Source organism: Pteropus alecto, unplaced genomic scaffold (assembly GCF_000325575.1).
Source record: "Pteropus alecto unplaced genomic scaffold, ASM32557v1 scaffold16, whole genome shotgun sequence".
In the NCBI taxonomy this organism is placed as follows: domain Eukaryota; kingdom Metazoa; phylum Chordata; class Mammalia; order Chiroptera; family Pteropodidae; genus Pteropus; species Pteropus alecto.
The window spans coordinates 3,368,732-3,383,897 of record NW_006438867.1 but is presented as its reverse complement, the minus strand read 5'-3'; the positions used below and the strand labels follow the sequence as shown (position 1 = coordinate 3,383,897).

The window sequence follows — 15,166 nt, the reverse complement described above, 5'->3', positions numbered from 1 at the left end:
GTAAAATCTATCTTCAAACATGATATATGCTAGTGCTTTTGTTATTTACATATACTCATATGAACTTTACTCTTAAATTACAGTGGTTACATGACTCTGACAGGAAGCACAGCCTCTGCTCATTAAAGTGTAAATGGAATTTTCCTGTTTCCCAGTCAATGCCCTCTGATAAATGAAATAGTTTCATCACAGAGCCAAGTCCTGCTGATATTGACATGAGCATAAGACATCACATACACACCCATTCACTGAGTGGAAAAAATATATTTTGTTAACCTAGGAGTTGTTGACTGACAGATGATGATAAGCATAACCATTTTCCCAAATTATTATGCTACTTAAAAAAAGGAAGTGATAATGCCTTGAGGCTTCGAAATGTGATAATGCAAATGGATGCGCTGAAGTGTGAATACTCTCCAACCGTCCACCCTCGATACTGCCAAATGTCTATAAACCAAATAAAAAAGGGTTTACGCTGTTAAGGTGGGAAACGTTCAACTCGGCAAAACGATGCAACTTCCTACAGTTCTTTTTCATCTTAACAATATCTAAAATGAAATTAGTTTTATTTACTCGTATCTAATCTACCTGATGCTTAAGTTTTAACAACAAAACCTGAAGAATGGGCAAAACTACTAAGCGTATTAGTAGCTGACTATGATGATATAAAACATTAGAAGATAAAAATGTGAATGTGTGAATTTAATTACATATCACCTGCCAAAAAAACTACTGCCAAATTTGAATTTTTTTCTAAATATATATTGAATGTTGCCTTAACATATAACCCAGTTTGAAAATTATCTTTGTTAAGCCTGCTTATGTTGCAGTATTGAAGGAAAAGTACTATTTTAAGACAAGGTATTGATTGGCAATATTTGGATACTGTTTTAAACTCACAGAATAATCCAGGCTGAGAGCATAACTTGCAAGGGAGAAGTGCAAAGGGGCATCTATTTCAAAATTGCATTTATCTAAATTAATAATTTTATTCATTCATGTATTCTTTCATTACACAAGCATTAACTGCACACCTACTCTGTGCCAGGCATGAGGTAAAAAGACAAAAACTGATTCATACCCTTGAGCGTTTACCGTCATTTTTAGCTCTCCCAGTGGCATACTATGCTGTTTTTCTTCTAATCGAAAGAAGAACCAAGAAAAGTGCAGACAAGGAAAAAAGTTGATTCACAGACACCATGTTAAATAGAAATAGTGAGGATTTTTTTTTTTTTTTATCTTCACTGTTGTTTCATGGAGATATATAATAGGGTGACAGAGAGTTTTAGGGATTTACACAGAACTCTCAAACTGGTCCTGTGTTCTGTCTGCTTATGTGGCATGCCCCCTTAGCCTCTCTCGTTGTCCCTTCCCATTTAGCCAACTGTCCTACCCTTTCAGAGAGAGAGAGAGGGAAGAAAATAGTAGCGTCTGTCCTGCTTTGAAAAATTTAAGCTGTTAAAGAAGGAGCTGGAAACAACAGCAGCACTGTCTAGTGTGTGCTCTGAGGAGAATGCTACCCGTAGAAGGTAAAAGCCTGCTCTTTGCGCTTCTGTTTGACCAGCCATATGTCACATCTAACGTGTAGCATCATCGCGGCAAAACTAGGCCACAGGCAGGTAGTTCCCTTTAACCTTGCTTTCTAGCTGAAATAGAATATTAGATAGAGATGATCTTGAAACTAATTTTTAGGCTCGTCATTATCCTACTACTGAGTGCTTAGAAAGGTTTTAGAACTGACACATGAATATGTAAGATATTTTACTTTACCTCCATTGCTTTTTTTTATGTAAAAATGGTTACTTTTCACTAAAATATTTAAAACTAATTTTCTTAGGAAATATTCTGGGATCATGATAACAATAACAACCAACATTTGACATGCACTTATTACATGACAGGCACTGTGTTACGCATCTGATATAGATTTTCTCATTTTACCTTTATAACTCTATGAAGAAGTAATGGCTCTTCTTATATCAATGGCATTTCCCTTCATTTGTTACCCATTTCCCTCTAACAAGTAAGTAGAATATATTTTTTTAATGGTTTTTAGAAGCCTAGTGATTAATTTACCCCATAGCTACCCTCCACCTTTGTTCTCTGCCCTGCGCTGTTCACAGTCATGTCGGATATCAGCAGAAGAGGCAAAAGAAATAAATGCATTGAGTGAGTCATTCTGTAACTTCAGCCCTACACGGAACTGACATATCTGTGAATGAGCTAATCAGCTAATCAAAATGCAACTTTGGCTCAAGTTTATCTCTTTTCATAATTTAATTAATCGTGTTCCTCTGCCCTGTAGAAAACTATAAAATGAAGTGACACTCAGTTATAGCCGGCAAAATGTAAATTTTAACACTTCCCTTTTATTAATGTTTCATTATTTCAGATTCAATTTCTTAAGAATGTATGTGGAAGTTGTGTAGTGATTAGCTGAAGTTCACCTGATGGTGAAAGACCATATTAAACAAATTATGAGTGTGCATAAAATTGCAAAAGGAACATTTAACCTATTTAAAAGAACAAAATCTTCACACATTTTAGAAATGCAAATTTTCAAATTAAAAGCAATCTGTAAGAAAAACCCCAAACATAGGTACCATATAAAGGACAGTGTGAATCTGAAAGATTTTTGCTTGATTTTTACACTCCATTTTTATTTTATTTTGACTTTTTATTATAAAATTTTTCAAACATAAATAAAAGTACCAATAATAACTAACACACATTTACCCAATACCTAGATGATATAATTATCATCATTTTAGCTTTTTTTGTTTCGCTGAAATATTTAAGGTAAATTAAAAATATCATACTTTACCCATAAATACTTTAGTATGAAAAATAAACATTTTCCTACATAACCAAAATACCATCATCACCCCTAACAAAACTTACAGTAACTCCCTAATATCTAATGCCATGTCCAGAACCAAGTTTTCCCAATTATCTCTCATATATCTGTAAAAACAATTGGTTTGTCCAAGCCAGGATTCAGTCAAGGGCTGCATGTTACATTCGATTCTTATGTTTCTTAAGTGTCTTTCAGACTAGAAAAGTTCCCGCCCCCGCCCCCAACACACGCACACTTTTTTTCATGATGTTGGGTTATTGAAGAGACCATGCCAGTTATCCTAACAGGACATCTTACCTTCTCCATGTCTTTTTTTCCTCACGTTGTCATTTAACTTGTTTTAATTAGTGAAGTTTCACTATATGGTGATTCAAATGTCAGTGAAGATTGATAATAGGAATTAATATTTGTATATGAATGGTGTTTATTGTTTGCAAGCTAAAATATAAAGTTACTGTAATTAATGAAAATGTATAAAAGTTAAAATGTTCACATTTGAAAGCTATTTCTGGGTCATAATTCTGTACATGAGATAAACCAAATTCTTGATCAAACAGTAAAAAAGGGTTAGGGAACATTAAAAATCTTTTGTTATTATAGTTTCATGTATATTCTTTAAAAACTTTTCTACGAATATTTGATTAAAAGTATATTATATATGTGCATGTATACTATAAATATATATAAAAATCAATATATAAATATGTATATACTGAAAATATTAAGCTGAAATATTAAGCTGAAAATATTATACTGAAAATATTACATATAGAATTTTTAGAGAAATATTGATAATGCGACATGATGCTGTTTTTGCAAATGGCCTTTTCAGTCCTGGTAAAAGATAGTAAAGATAATTGAATATCACTCACAAAACCACTGGAGTTAACTTCGTAAAGCCTAACTTAGGACTTGTTTTTCTCCTGCTTAAAACCACTTGCTGACTTTCCACCGCACTTGCCATAACGCATTTCATCACCCTGGACTGCAAACCCATAAGACTGGCCTCAAGCTATTTTGTCACCTCATCTCCTAAGCTCTTGCTTCTTGTCTGCCGTGCTTGAGTCACACTATTGTTCTTTCTGTGCCTGGAACATGTCAATCGGGCCCTTTTAGAGCTTTTGTACTAACTCCTGCTCTGACTTGAATTCTCCTATTCCCGAATTTCATGTGACTGATTCTTTCTGGTCATTCACATCTCTCTTCGGAGGTTCTTCATGAGAGATGCCTTTCCTGTTACCATACCATGTCGCCACTATCCAGTTATTGCTTTAATTGCCAGTAGAGCACATATGTCTGGTATTTTCTCATTTCTCTAATTATTTAGATTTCATCTGCCTCTGTCTCTCTACACACACACACACACACACACACACACACACACACACACACACTTACTTGGATGCAAGCTTCAAGAACAACAACCTCATTTATCTTATTCCAGGGTCTTAAGTAATTTTTGACATGTAGTAGGCCCTCAGTACTTATTGAATGAATTTACTTTGGAATCTTTTCAAATCAGCCTTTTTTATTAGATGCATAATAATACCCACAACAGTGTGGGTATATCATCATTTATTTAACTAGTCCTTTATTGGACATTTAGAGTATTTCTAGTTGTTTTTGTTTTATTTTGCTTTTTTTGTGGGGTTTTTTTCTTAGTCATTTCAAGAAATGCTGTGAGAAATATCCTCGTGTCTCATTATTTCCACATTATAAATTCCTCAAAGTGAAATTACTGGATCAAAAACAAGTGCACATTGAAAAAATACTACCAGTTTGCCCCACAAGAAATTTATACCTATTTATATTTCTTTCAACTGTATTATGACATATATGATTTGCTACACCCCAGCCAACACTGAGTATTGTGAAACAATAATTTTTGACAATCTAACGACTAAAAATAGTTTCTGTTGGACATTTTAAGAATTGCAAGTGTATTTCTGACTTTTGGTTACGAGTAACAGATAGTCGACTTAACCTGGTGTTAATTTGAAATATAAACTTTTTATTGGCCTGTCTACCCAGGACAGGACAACTGGATCCAAGGCTCACTGGGATCATCAGATGCAACATCTCTAGTAGATATCCTGACTGGCTTAATTCTCTCACAGGCTTCCCTGTGTTATAGCAGTGATGTCTGCGTAGCCCCGTGAGAAAGAGGGAATGCTTCTTTCCAGATAGTTTCAGCAAAGTTACACTTGAATCATGCCTGCATTTCTATACTAATCTTAGTAACCATGTTGATAGAATAAGCTTGATCGACAAGTCTGGATCGCATGCTCACCAAGGGGGTCAGGTAGCGGAGTCAGCCCACCTGAGTGAACCAGGTAGACCAAGAGTGAGGAAGGAGTGGTTCATAAAGGAAGCAGCAGTAATGTGCACGAACAACAACGAAAAAAAAGTACCCATTACATCGTATGAGCTGGTGCCATTTTTGCTACATGTATTGGAAATTTGCATCTGTGAATTGCCTGTTCTTCTCATTTGCTCATTTATTTAATTAGATCATTTATTAGTTTCTTACTGATTTGTAAGAGCTCATTTTTAAGGAAACTAGCCCTTTATCATATTGCCAGAAGTATTTTCCACTTTGTTATTTGTCTTTTGATTTTGCCTAAAAATTTTGTCAAAAATTTTCATTTGGAAATATAGAATGTGACATATATAATCCATTCAATAGGTCTTCATTTATTCAGCATTTATTATGCATCTAAAAAGAGCCAGGTACTGTCTTAGGTGCTGAGATTACAGAGTTGAATAAAACAGGACATTCCCTTGAAGGGCTAGTTTACTGGGTAAAAAAAAGTCATAAAAATGCCTAACTATAACCAGATGGTGTCATGTAGGCCTTCACAGATGAAATTTGAGCTGCTTCTCGAAGAATAAGTTGAAATTCCCTGGTCAGGCTAAAAGAGAGGCAGGGAATTCACTTGAACACAGAAGCAGGTATGATTTCTACATTGTCATAAATGAGAATTTTAAGAATAATGATATGTAGCTCATGAGTGGAAAAAAAAAAAAAAGGCAAGAATTCTTGAAGCCTGTTCTATGGATTCCCAAGCCCTTGGTTATGATAGTGAACAATAACAAGATAACCTAGATATGTTAGAAGCTCGGATGTGTTAAGAGTATTGAGATAATTAAAATTAGTACTTAGAGGCCAAACCAATCAATCAGCGGTATCCAGCTTCAGGCTGTATCTAGCACGAAGCCTCAGCTGGTTCTGAGAATGGATACCCTCTGACTAGAAATGTGATCTTGATTTGACTTTTCTTCATTGTCCTCCTCTATAATGTCAGGGACAGTGGGCCTGCAACGTTCATTCCATTGCTGAGGATCTGTGGTGGATAAGGAATAGTATGCAGTTATAGAAGAAAAAAATGACATCAAGTCCAGAATTTCACATTTAGCAATGGAGAGACAGTGCAGTGTCATGGGAAGCGTGGACACCCAGGACCTGTGTCCTCAACATCGAGTTAGGTTCATAATGGATGCTTTGCACACCACAGAGACTTATGAAAATCCATCTAGAAGATGGATGTGAAAGCAATCTCTTACACAAATCTCTAGTGCCGTTAGCAGTTGCAGCAGCAATAGTGAACTCTCCCTGTGGAATCCTAATACCATGAACGTCATGAGTATTTTCAGGTTTTCGGATATCCCAACGTTCAGTATTATTAATATTCTAATTGGACCTCGGATTTCTCCTTGAAAATCGTTTTGTTTTTTTTTTCGCTCTTAAGAAATGTAATCTATTTTAATGGCATTGACCACGCATGCCTAAAGTCAATCCATATTTATTTTTGATTTGTGCTCAAGAATTTTATGTTCTCTAAAAACCTTTTAATCGCTCATATAGTGCCACTTACCCAAAAGTATTTTTTATTTAAATATTTTGTTGCTCATTTTTGTCTACCTCATTTAATCGATATACCTGTCCCATAAAAAAGGACTTGATAAAATGCATAAGATTATATAAAACAAAAAAATATCAATAGATCAAAGTACAGAAACGGAAAGAAATTAGGAAAATGAAATCAAATGAAAAGGTAGCACTCAGAAATATATACCATAAAGATTATAATCAGAATTTTTCTAAGTGTATTTCAAGGAACACCCATTCTCTCGCATGTTAACAGTTATAGAAACAAAAAGGACGATGAGGTTTAGGATAGATGATAGATAGATAGATAGATAGATAGATAGATAGATAGATAGATAGATAGAGATAGATAGACGCACATAGATAGATACATAGATAGATGATAGATGATAGATAGATATAGATAAAGAGTTAGATGATGGATGGGTGGATAGGTAGGTAGATAGATGATAGATAAGAAACTCTGGAGTAAACAAAGTTAAACAATTCTACTTACAGTAATATTTCTCAGAACCTTTAACATAAATCTCCATAAGCATCTGTTATGATTTTTATTCCATATAATAAAGTCAGTTTTTTCAGGAAAACAGAGCTTTTTGTGGCACTTGAGGCTGAGACAAATTTCTCTGTTTAATACACAAAAAGGGGAAATTGAATGATAGAGAAAATCTTCAACATTACTTCTTCAATAAATTTAATAGTGTTTTATGTAGACATGGTAATGTTACACATAAAATTTTCCACCAATTTTATATTTAAATAATGCTTTTCGCAAGCTTTTCAGGCTATATAGCAGTTTTAGAAAATGAATTATAATAATAAAGTGTTGTAGAGGTAGAAATTTTGTTTTTAATTTTTGCATCATTTTCTGTTATCTGGCACAGTGTCAACTTGTAGCAACTTACAAGGACAAAATAATATATCTAATAGCAATATCTAAACTTTCAATTAAACCTTTTCATACAGAAACACCTAAAAGGCACAGAGGTGGCTCTGTCTAAATATGCCTCCTATTTGAGAGAAAAGGAAACTGGTTATTGCTATGGTAATTATGATAAAATTTGAAAAGGATTGCAAAATAAATGTATAAATTTCATTAAGTATAGTTTAACTTTATTATTAGAATTATTACCTTATTATTTGCTAAATTTGGGTTGCATTATTTGCTGAAATTTTAAAAGGATAACTTAAAACCTTATAAATTTATACTTAGGTATAAATACTCAAGTAAATAGGTAGGTTTAGGTAAGTAGATAATGATAGATGATAGATAGATAGATAGATAGATAGATAGATAGATAGATAGATAGATAGATAGATAAATGATAGATTAGATAGATAGACAGACAGACATAGATAATTCTAAATATTTGGGTCCCATAAGAAAATATGTCATCTGTGATGTGATGAAATTCTCATTTCCCAAACAGATATTGTGAAGCATTTTTCCTTGGAATGATGTATTGTTTCTTGATTATTAGAAGTAAAATAATTGGAAGATAATAAGCACAAGCCAAATCATTTACATTTTGCTTTATGATATTTATTTCTAAATGCATTAGATAAAAATTCAAAATTAGAAATATATTTTAAAAGTTACTAATGAAGGCATTTACAGACTTTAATGCTGTGCAGCTGTTTCCTACACAGTATTATTGTGAAAAACACACCAGTAAAATGACTTTGATGAAACTCGAGTAAAATAAAAAGTATAAATATTTACTTTATCCCTTTTCCAGTAGTTGAAGAGAAGGCTGGAAAAGATTAGAGCAAGGGCCATGTTCCTTTTGCAAGAATGTCTCGTGAGGTCTGGAAGAGCAAACAATATCAGATAAGGTCAATCCTTAAAGATTGTCAGACATGTTATGCCTGTGAAAGATCTTCTGCCATATTCTAGACAGAACAAGGTATTAAACATGTTAAATGCTTTGAAAAATATAATTATAATATTGAATTAGAGAAACATCTACACATCTAGAAAAGTATAAAATATGTAGCCCATTTTAGAAAAAGTTACCATTTCTATTGCTAAATTGTAACAGAATTCACATTCATTTCACTATAGTGATTACCTTTTTCCCCAAAAAGTAATTATTTGTTTTAAATATTATTAACACTTTCTATGACAGTTAATGAAATTACATTGCCTTTTTACATCTGTGCAAAAGGATTTGAAGGATACCAGTGAGATTTAACACACTGAAGATTAAGCCTAGAACATTTAAAAAATATATTTAAACCAAAGTTTTTAAGAGGTAAATGATTAAATTGTTTAGTCTTTGTTTAGCCTAGTCGTACTAGTAATCAAGTTAAAGAAAAATGAACATAATTTGCAAATAATTTTAATATTCGAATAATTTAATATTCAGAGTAAGAACCCTCACAAATAGTTTATTATGGAAATTCTAACAGACCTTTAACTGTTGACAGCATTGTGTTGTCTGAATTAGTCCCCTAGGACGAAAAGAAAAAGATTCTAAGCAATTTATAAATGAATCTTTCTCTCTTGTGTAGCATTATTTGTCCCATTGAAACACTAATTTTCTACTACTTCTCTTGTTAAAATTAAGCCTTAGGGGGAACTTCATAGTTAACTAGTAATATTAAATTTTGAAATAAAGGAATTATGTATTATATTTAGTATTCATCTTTTGTTTTCTCTATAAACATTTATTTTTATAGTACGCAACCTAAAACAAAATAATGTAACTATTAAGTATCATAAGAGTGGACTCCAGTTCCTGTTCAGCCAAAATCAGACAAAAATTCAAGCTAAGGCAGTTTGCTCTTTGAAATCATGAGGACTACATGCGAGAAATTCTTAACGATTAGGTGTGCTAAGAAATTTTAGACAATGATCCAATTAACACATGCTTTGCGGCAAGAAAAATATGTATTGTACCACCCTGAGCATTTTACTGTGTGCTCCACTGTAGGGATCACCATCATAATGGGTGACGGGGCGGTATTGATAGGAAAGGTCTTAGTGGCCTTAAAATGCTTTCCAGGAAATCTGAATTGTCTGAACTATTTCCATCAGCCTTAGGTTTGCTGTTTAACTTAATCAGAAGGATGCATGCTTCAGTGTAATAGATTTGGACTGACATTCCAGCCGCCCGTGCACGGTTTCCATATGGGCGATGTTGTCTTTTGCACTCTGGGTGACAGGCTAAGACAAGGTTTTCTCTAACATGGTTGTTACATGGTCAACTGCTTCACTTTCTCATTGGGTATCCTGTCGTCCAGCTAAGTGTTCATTATGGTGGTTGTTAGGTAGCCAGGAAAATAACATTTAAAATATTGGTTTCACTTAATAGTTTAAACTGGATCATCTCTGATAATCCAGTTTACTGAAACTTTTGGTAAAATCTAGAAACCTTACATACATACATAAGGCACCTTCTTGGGTGATTTTTAGCAAGTGTAATGATCTATAATTAATATCAAAATTAAATTTGGTAAAAACGTACTACTAAATCATTTATAAATGAATTAATCGTAAGTTATTTTCAGGATAGAATTATAATGTAGAATGGCTAATATGACTGTATTAAACAAAATGCTTATTTTTTTTCTCTTTTCGTAGCCAATTGGTGCTTTGAACCCAAAGAGAGCTGTGTTTTATGCAGAGCGTTATGAGACATGGGAAGATGATCAAAGCCCACCATACCATTATAACACGCATTATTCAACAGCAACATCTACCTTATCCTGGCTTGTTCGGATCGTGAGTATCTCTGTTAAGACACAGTTTGCCATTAATGCCTTAAAGGTTTTAACATAAGTAAATTAAATACAAATCAAATATTCTTATTTGTTTTAAACGAAGATTAGAGACCAATGAAGTAGAAGTGAGTTGCTTCATTTGCGAAATTGAGTTAGGAAGATGGATTATTGTGAACTTCTTAAATTTGAACAACTTACAAAAAGAACCAAAATCTATTTTTATATCCTACTTGGTATTTCCCACCTGTATATCTCACAATATTATAAAAATCATTTTCAAAACTAGACTCTTCTTCCTTGCAAACCTGCTGTGGTTCTTACTACATCTACTATCTAAATAAATGGCACGATCACTCACCTGGTTACCTGTTTGAGATGTTTTTCTCTGTTTTACCGGCCCCTTACGTCCAGTCAGATATCACATCGGCTAGGTTCTACCAACTAAATATCTCTATAATCAGTCTCCTTCTCTCTATTAACTCTGGCATTTCCTTAGTTCACTTTCCCATTATTTTTCATCTAGATTATTGCAAAAGCTCTTAACAAATCTGTTTGCCTGTAGTCTTGCCTTTTTCAATCTAGTCTCGTTAAGAGCAGTTACTGGAGTCAGATGATCTAATTATTATTATTATTATTTTTTTACCATAAGCAACCCAGGAGTATTCTAAAATTCTAAATCAAATCTCTGAATCAATAAAATCAGTAATGCTTTCTCTCCTTACCGTTAATATACTTCAGACCACTCTGAGACATGAGGCTGATTTGCCTCAGAAACACATTGTAAAGTAACATTCATAAAAATGTGCACACATAGCAATGGATCTTCTATTTTCAAATATATACTTTCTTCCCTCTGCCTAAATCACAGCTTTAGTTTGGAGGTCTTCCTCAAGCATTCTCTACATAATGGAGAGAAACTGAACTTACTGCAAATATGTAGTTTAACTGTGTTTTAAATAACTTATGAGTCACTAATAGGTGATATACTGCAATCAATTTCTGTTATAAAAAAAATTTGTCAGAATTATGATTCCATTTAACTGAACACAAATTTTATATTTTTCATAATTCTAAACCAGCAAGAGAAGTTAAAGAAGTTGAGATTAACTAGTTTGTGAGAAAACAAACTCAAATCTTATTTTTAAAAATAAACTCTGTAATTATAAACTAAAGGAAAAGACATAAGACTTTCTTAGACCAAAGTTATTAGCCTAATTTGTTTAAAAATTTACCTTAATTATGTGAACTTGGATTTTTTTACAAAAACAATTCAGAGCTAGCAGTTCTAAAATATCGCTTAAGAAAAACCATATTCTTAAGAAATACGGTTTTTTAATGCTAGCACTTCTAAAGTATAAGAAGTTATATTTCTTTATTATCTGTTAATTTGGGGGGAATGTTAGATTTATGTTAGTGCCTGTTTAGCACCATAAACCAATCAGAACAGAGCACCTTTAGTTTATAGGTTGTAATAACTTATTAATACTCTCCAGACATAGGAAAATACTTCACACTCACAGAAGAAGTAAAGGCTTTTCAGAATTACAGACACACATATAGAGAATTTATAGCTTCTATCCTGCAGTTTCAGCCACAGGTCAGAACTAAACACAGCAACACAAAAATTTACCAGGCAAGATCTCTATAATGGACATAAAATATATTCTTATTGAATTTAGGCTCACGACCAGGCAGACAAGAAAACAAAATACTAATAAATTGGATTCTCTGATAACCAAATGGTCAGACCGTAAAACCAAATTCTCAATTATTAATGCCACGAGTAGGAAATGACTTATTAGCTTTGCGTTTTATAAATGTTATAACAAAAAAATCAGCAAAGGAGATTAAAACAGAAAAAAAAACTAGCAAAAAAGTGTATCAGTAAAATGTAAGTCCTGTTTGCTACTTAGGTTCCTTCTAGGAGCCAAGAAAAGACCTACCTGGGCTTAAGCAGCCCTTGAGGTAAACCTCTAAGCAGCGCAGTCTCTGGCTTCATCGAGTTAGTGCACAGGGAACTGTCAGGGCTTCCCAAAACCATTAGGGAAGCAAACTTGAACCAGAGATATTCAACTTGGGAGGCTTTTTCATACCACCTTATGTCCCATCAAGGACAATTATTGCTATAGTGAGGCACTGCCATGGGGAGTAAGACACCTCTCTCTCTGATATTTTGGGGATTTAAAAAAAAAGTCAGGAGCCAGTTCTGAAAAAAATATTATCAAGGAAAGTGTTTTGAGAATTAAACGAGAATATATATGATATATCTATAATGTATGCATCATATATACGATAGCATTTTGAAATACATAAAGTTGTGTTCATTGGTTTTTGTCAAATCGAATTGATCTGAAATCAGATTTATAAGACTTATTTAAGTGTGAGTTGATAAAAGTACTTGTTATCAACAGCTTTCTACTCCTGATAAGCTAACCACTTCCTCAAATAATAAATCATATTTCATCCTTAGATTGATGTAGTCAGTGAAATGGAATACAAATTTGAGCCTATGTAGGGATGTGGCAGAAATGCTATGCATACCTGCACATTCTACACATGTCCTTTCGGTGCTATTCATAGGATGCTACAGGACAGACATGTAATGCAAGCCACTTGTATAATTTAAAATTTCTCATAGCCACATTTAAGAGTAAAAAGAAATAAGTGAAATTAATTTTAATAAATGTACTTGTCAAAACGTTACAATTTCAACACGTAACCAATATAAAAATTATTAATGAGATATTTGATTTGGAGGAGGGTTAAGTCTTTGAAATCCAGTTTTTGCTTTATATTTATAACACATTCTGTCTAGCTATAGGTCAAGTACTCGGTGATCACATGTGGCGAGTGGCCACTGTACTGGACAGAACAGATCCACAGGATTGCTTTTAGGGGAACCCATTTGCCAGCACGTTCTGCGTTGCGCTATGACAGACTGAAGTGTCACGGGGTAACAGCTCACTCAGTGTGCAACCTGATGCCCCAGGGAACGTGGTTCCCCCATTCCCAGCCCAGTAGGAGTTTATGAAGTAGAAAGTGCATGAAAATTCATGCCACTAGGAATTCGTTCATAAAAACAAAACGCAGATTAAAGTAAGTATCTGCCCTTTACTTCTCAAACCTTTTAGACTCAAAATCATTAAACTCATTATTAGTTTCAGTCAATATATTAGTATGACAGTGATAATAATTGCTTGAAATTGCTAATCAACTACATACCTCATTACTTTAAATTAAAAATGTGATTTGAGACAAACTACCAGTGAAGTCACTTGTCTGAATTACAAGATTGTCTCTTTGCTAGCCACCATTGGGCAGCTGATGAATAAACTATTTCAGCAGAGTGTGGAGTTTCTTCAGATACTAACTAGTATAAAAAGACACATTTTACTTGGCATGTTTTTACCTTAAATCTTACCCCACACATGCAGCATATACACAGAAGTAATTAAATTTTATTTTCTGGCCTCTACATCCCTTAATAACCTATTCACCTTTCGAACTTAATATATTCAACCTATCTATCCAAAACTCATTTGTCAGACATGTAATCATAATTCTTAGGAGCAACAACAGTTCATTTTTAAATCAGTTGTTTAGAATTTGGGACTTTTCTTCATAAAGTATGTGTTGCTTTGAAAGCCTGTTTAAATCGCAGTGTATTTTTAAAAACGTATATTTGTAGTGAAAAAAAATAGTAGAAACATTTTTGCAGGTGTCATAATTAAAACAAAAGATAACGCTACTGAATGAACTGTTGTCCTCTTGTTTATCTTGCTTAAAGATAATGCCTATTTGCCGAGAAGAAGATAAGGAATTCTTAACCAGGAGCGTTGTGTATAGTGGGTACATAGGTTAATTAACAGACTTTCTGAAGATTCTAAATGATACCTCTGGGCTCTTTCAAAAGCAGTGGGAGAAAACACACTTCCGAAGTCAGACAAAGCACAGCAGAAATAATGGCTCCTCCACTTCCCAGAATGTGGTCTTGATTTTTCTGAGATGTAAAACGGGAATAATTGACCTACTCTGAAAGCTAATAGTGAGGATTGAGTTATCTGAGACAGCACAGTGCCAAGCCTAGAAAGGCGCTCAGTGACTCTTAGTTCCCTTACCTTTGGTATACATTTTTTCTTTGATATAGTTATATCCCAGCACTACCAATTACCCATGGATGGAGCTTGTTTCAAATGAAATGAAGAGAAAGAAAAGAAGTAAACTACAAGAGGAGAGGGACTTAAGAAAAGATTCTTATGGCGGATCAAAAATCGTATACAGAATAAAGGAGTCAGCAAAAATTAAAAAGAGGAACAGAGGAATAAGAGGAATGGTGTAGTAAGATTGCTCAGGATGGAATTAATTGGTCGGTAATCATTGAAAGGCAGGGAAAGTTGTTAGTCTCCTTGCAAGGGACTAAAGGTTATGATAGGATTTAGTAGGACAGGTACTTCCCAGTGCAGAGCCAGTTGTTTTTATTTTCCGGCGCTGAAAAAGTGTCGGAGGATATGAAGTGACCTCAGGGTAGCTGTCATTAGGAGGAGGAAGCCTGCCATCGGCCATTTATATTACAGGACCTGACCTGAAGTTTTTAAAGCCCAACAAGTGCCAGTATTCTAATTTCCGAAATTTCTATTTAGTGTTTATTCATTTATACATTTTATTTCCCAAGCCGAAAACTTTTTAGCATAATA

The 15,166-nt window shown here is 33.7% G+C and overlaps 1 protein-coding gene across 8 annotated transcripts in view; it reads left to right on the top strand.

The window, feature by feature from the left end:
• The window catches only part of NBEA (neurobeachin), a 557,443-nt gene that overhangs the window by 472,105 nt on the left and 70,172 nt on the right, over positions 1-15,166 (top strand). For all 8 annotated transcript variants that reach the window (XM_025049493.1, XM_025049492.1, XM_025049491.1 and 5 more), the window contains one exon: positions 10,333-10,473. In XM_025049493.1, coding sequence (XP_024905261.1) covers positions 10,333-10,473 — 141 coding nt within the window. The remainder of the gene's footprint in view (positions 1-10,332; positions 10,474-15,166) is intronic.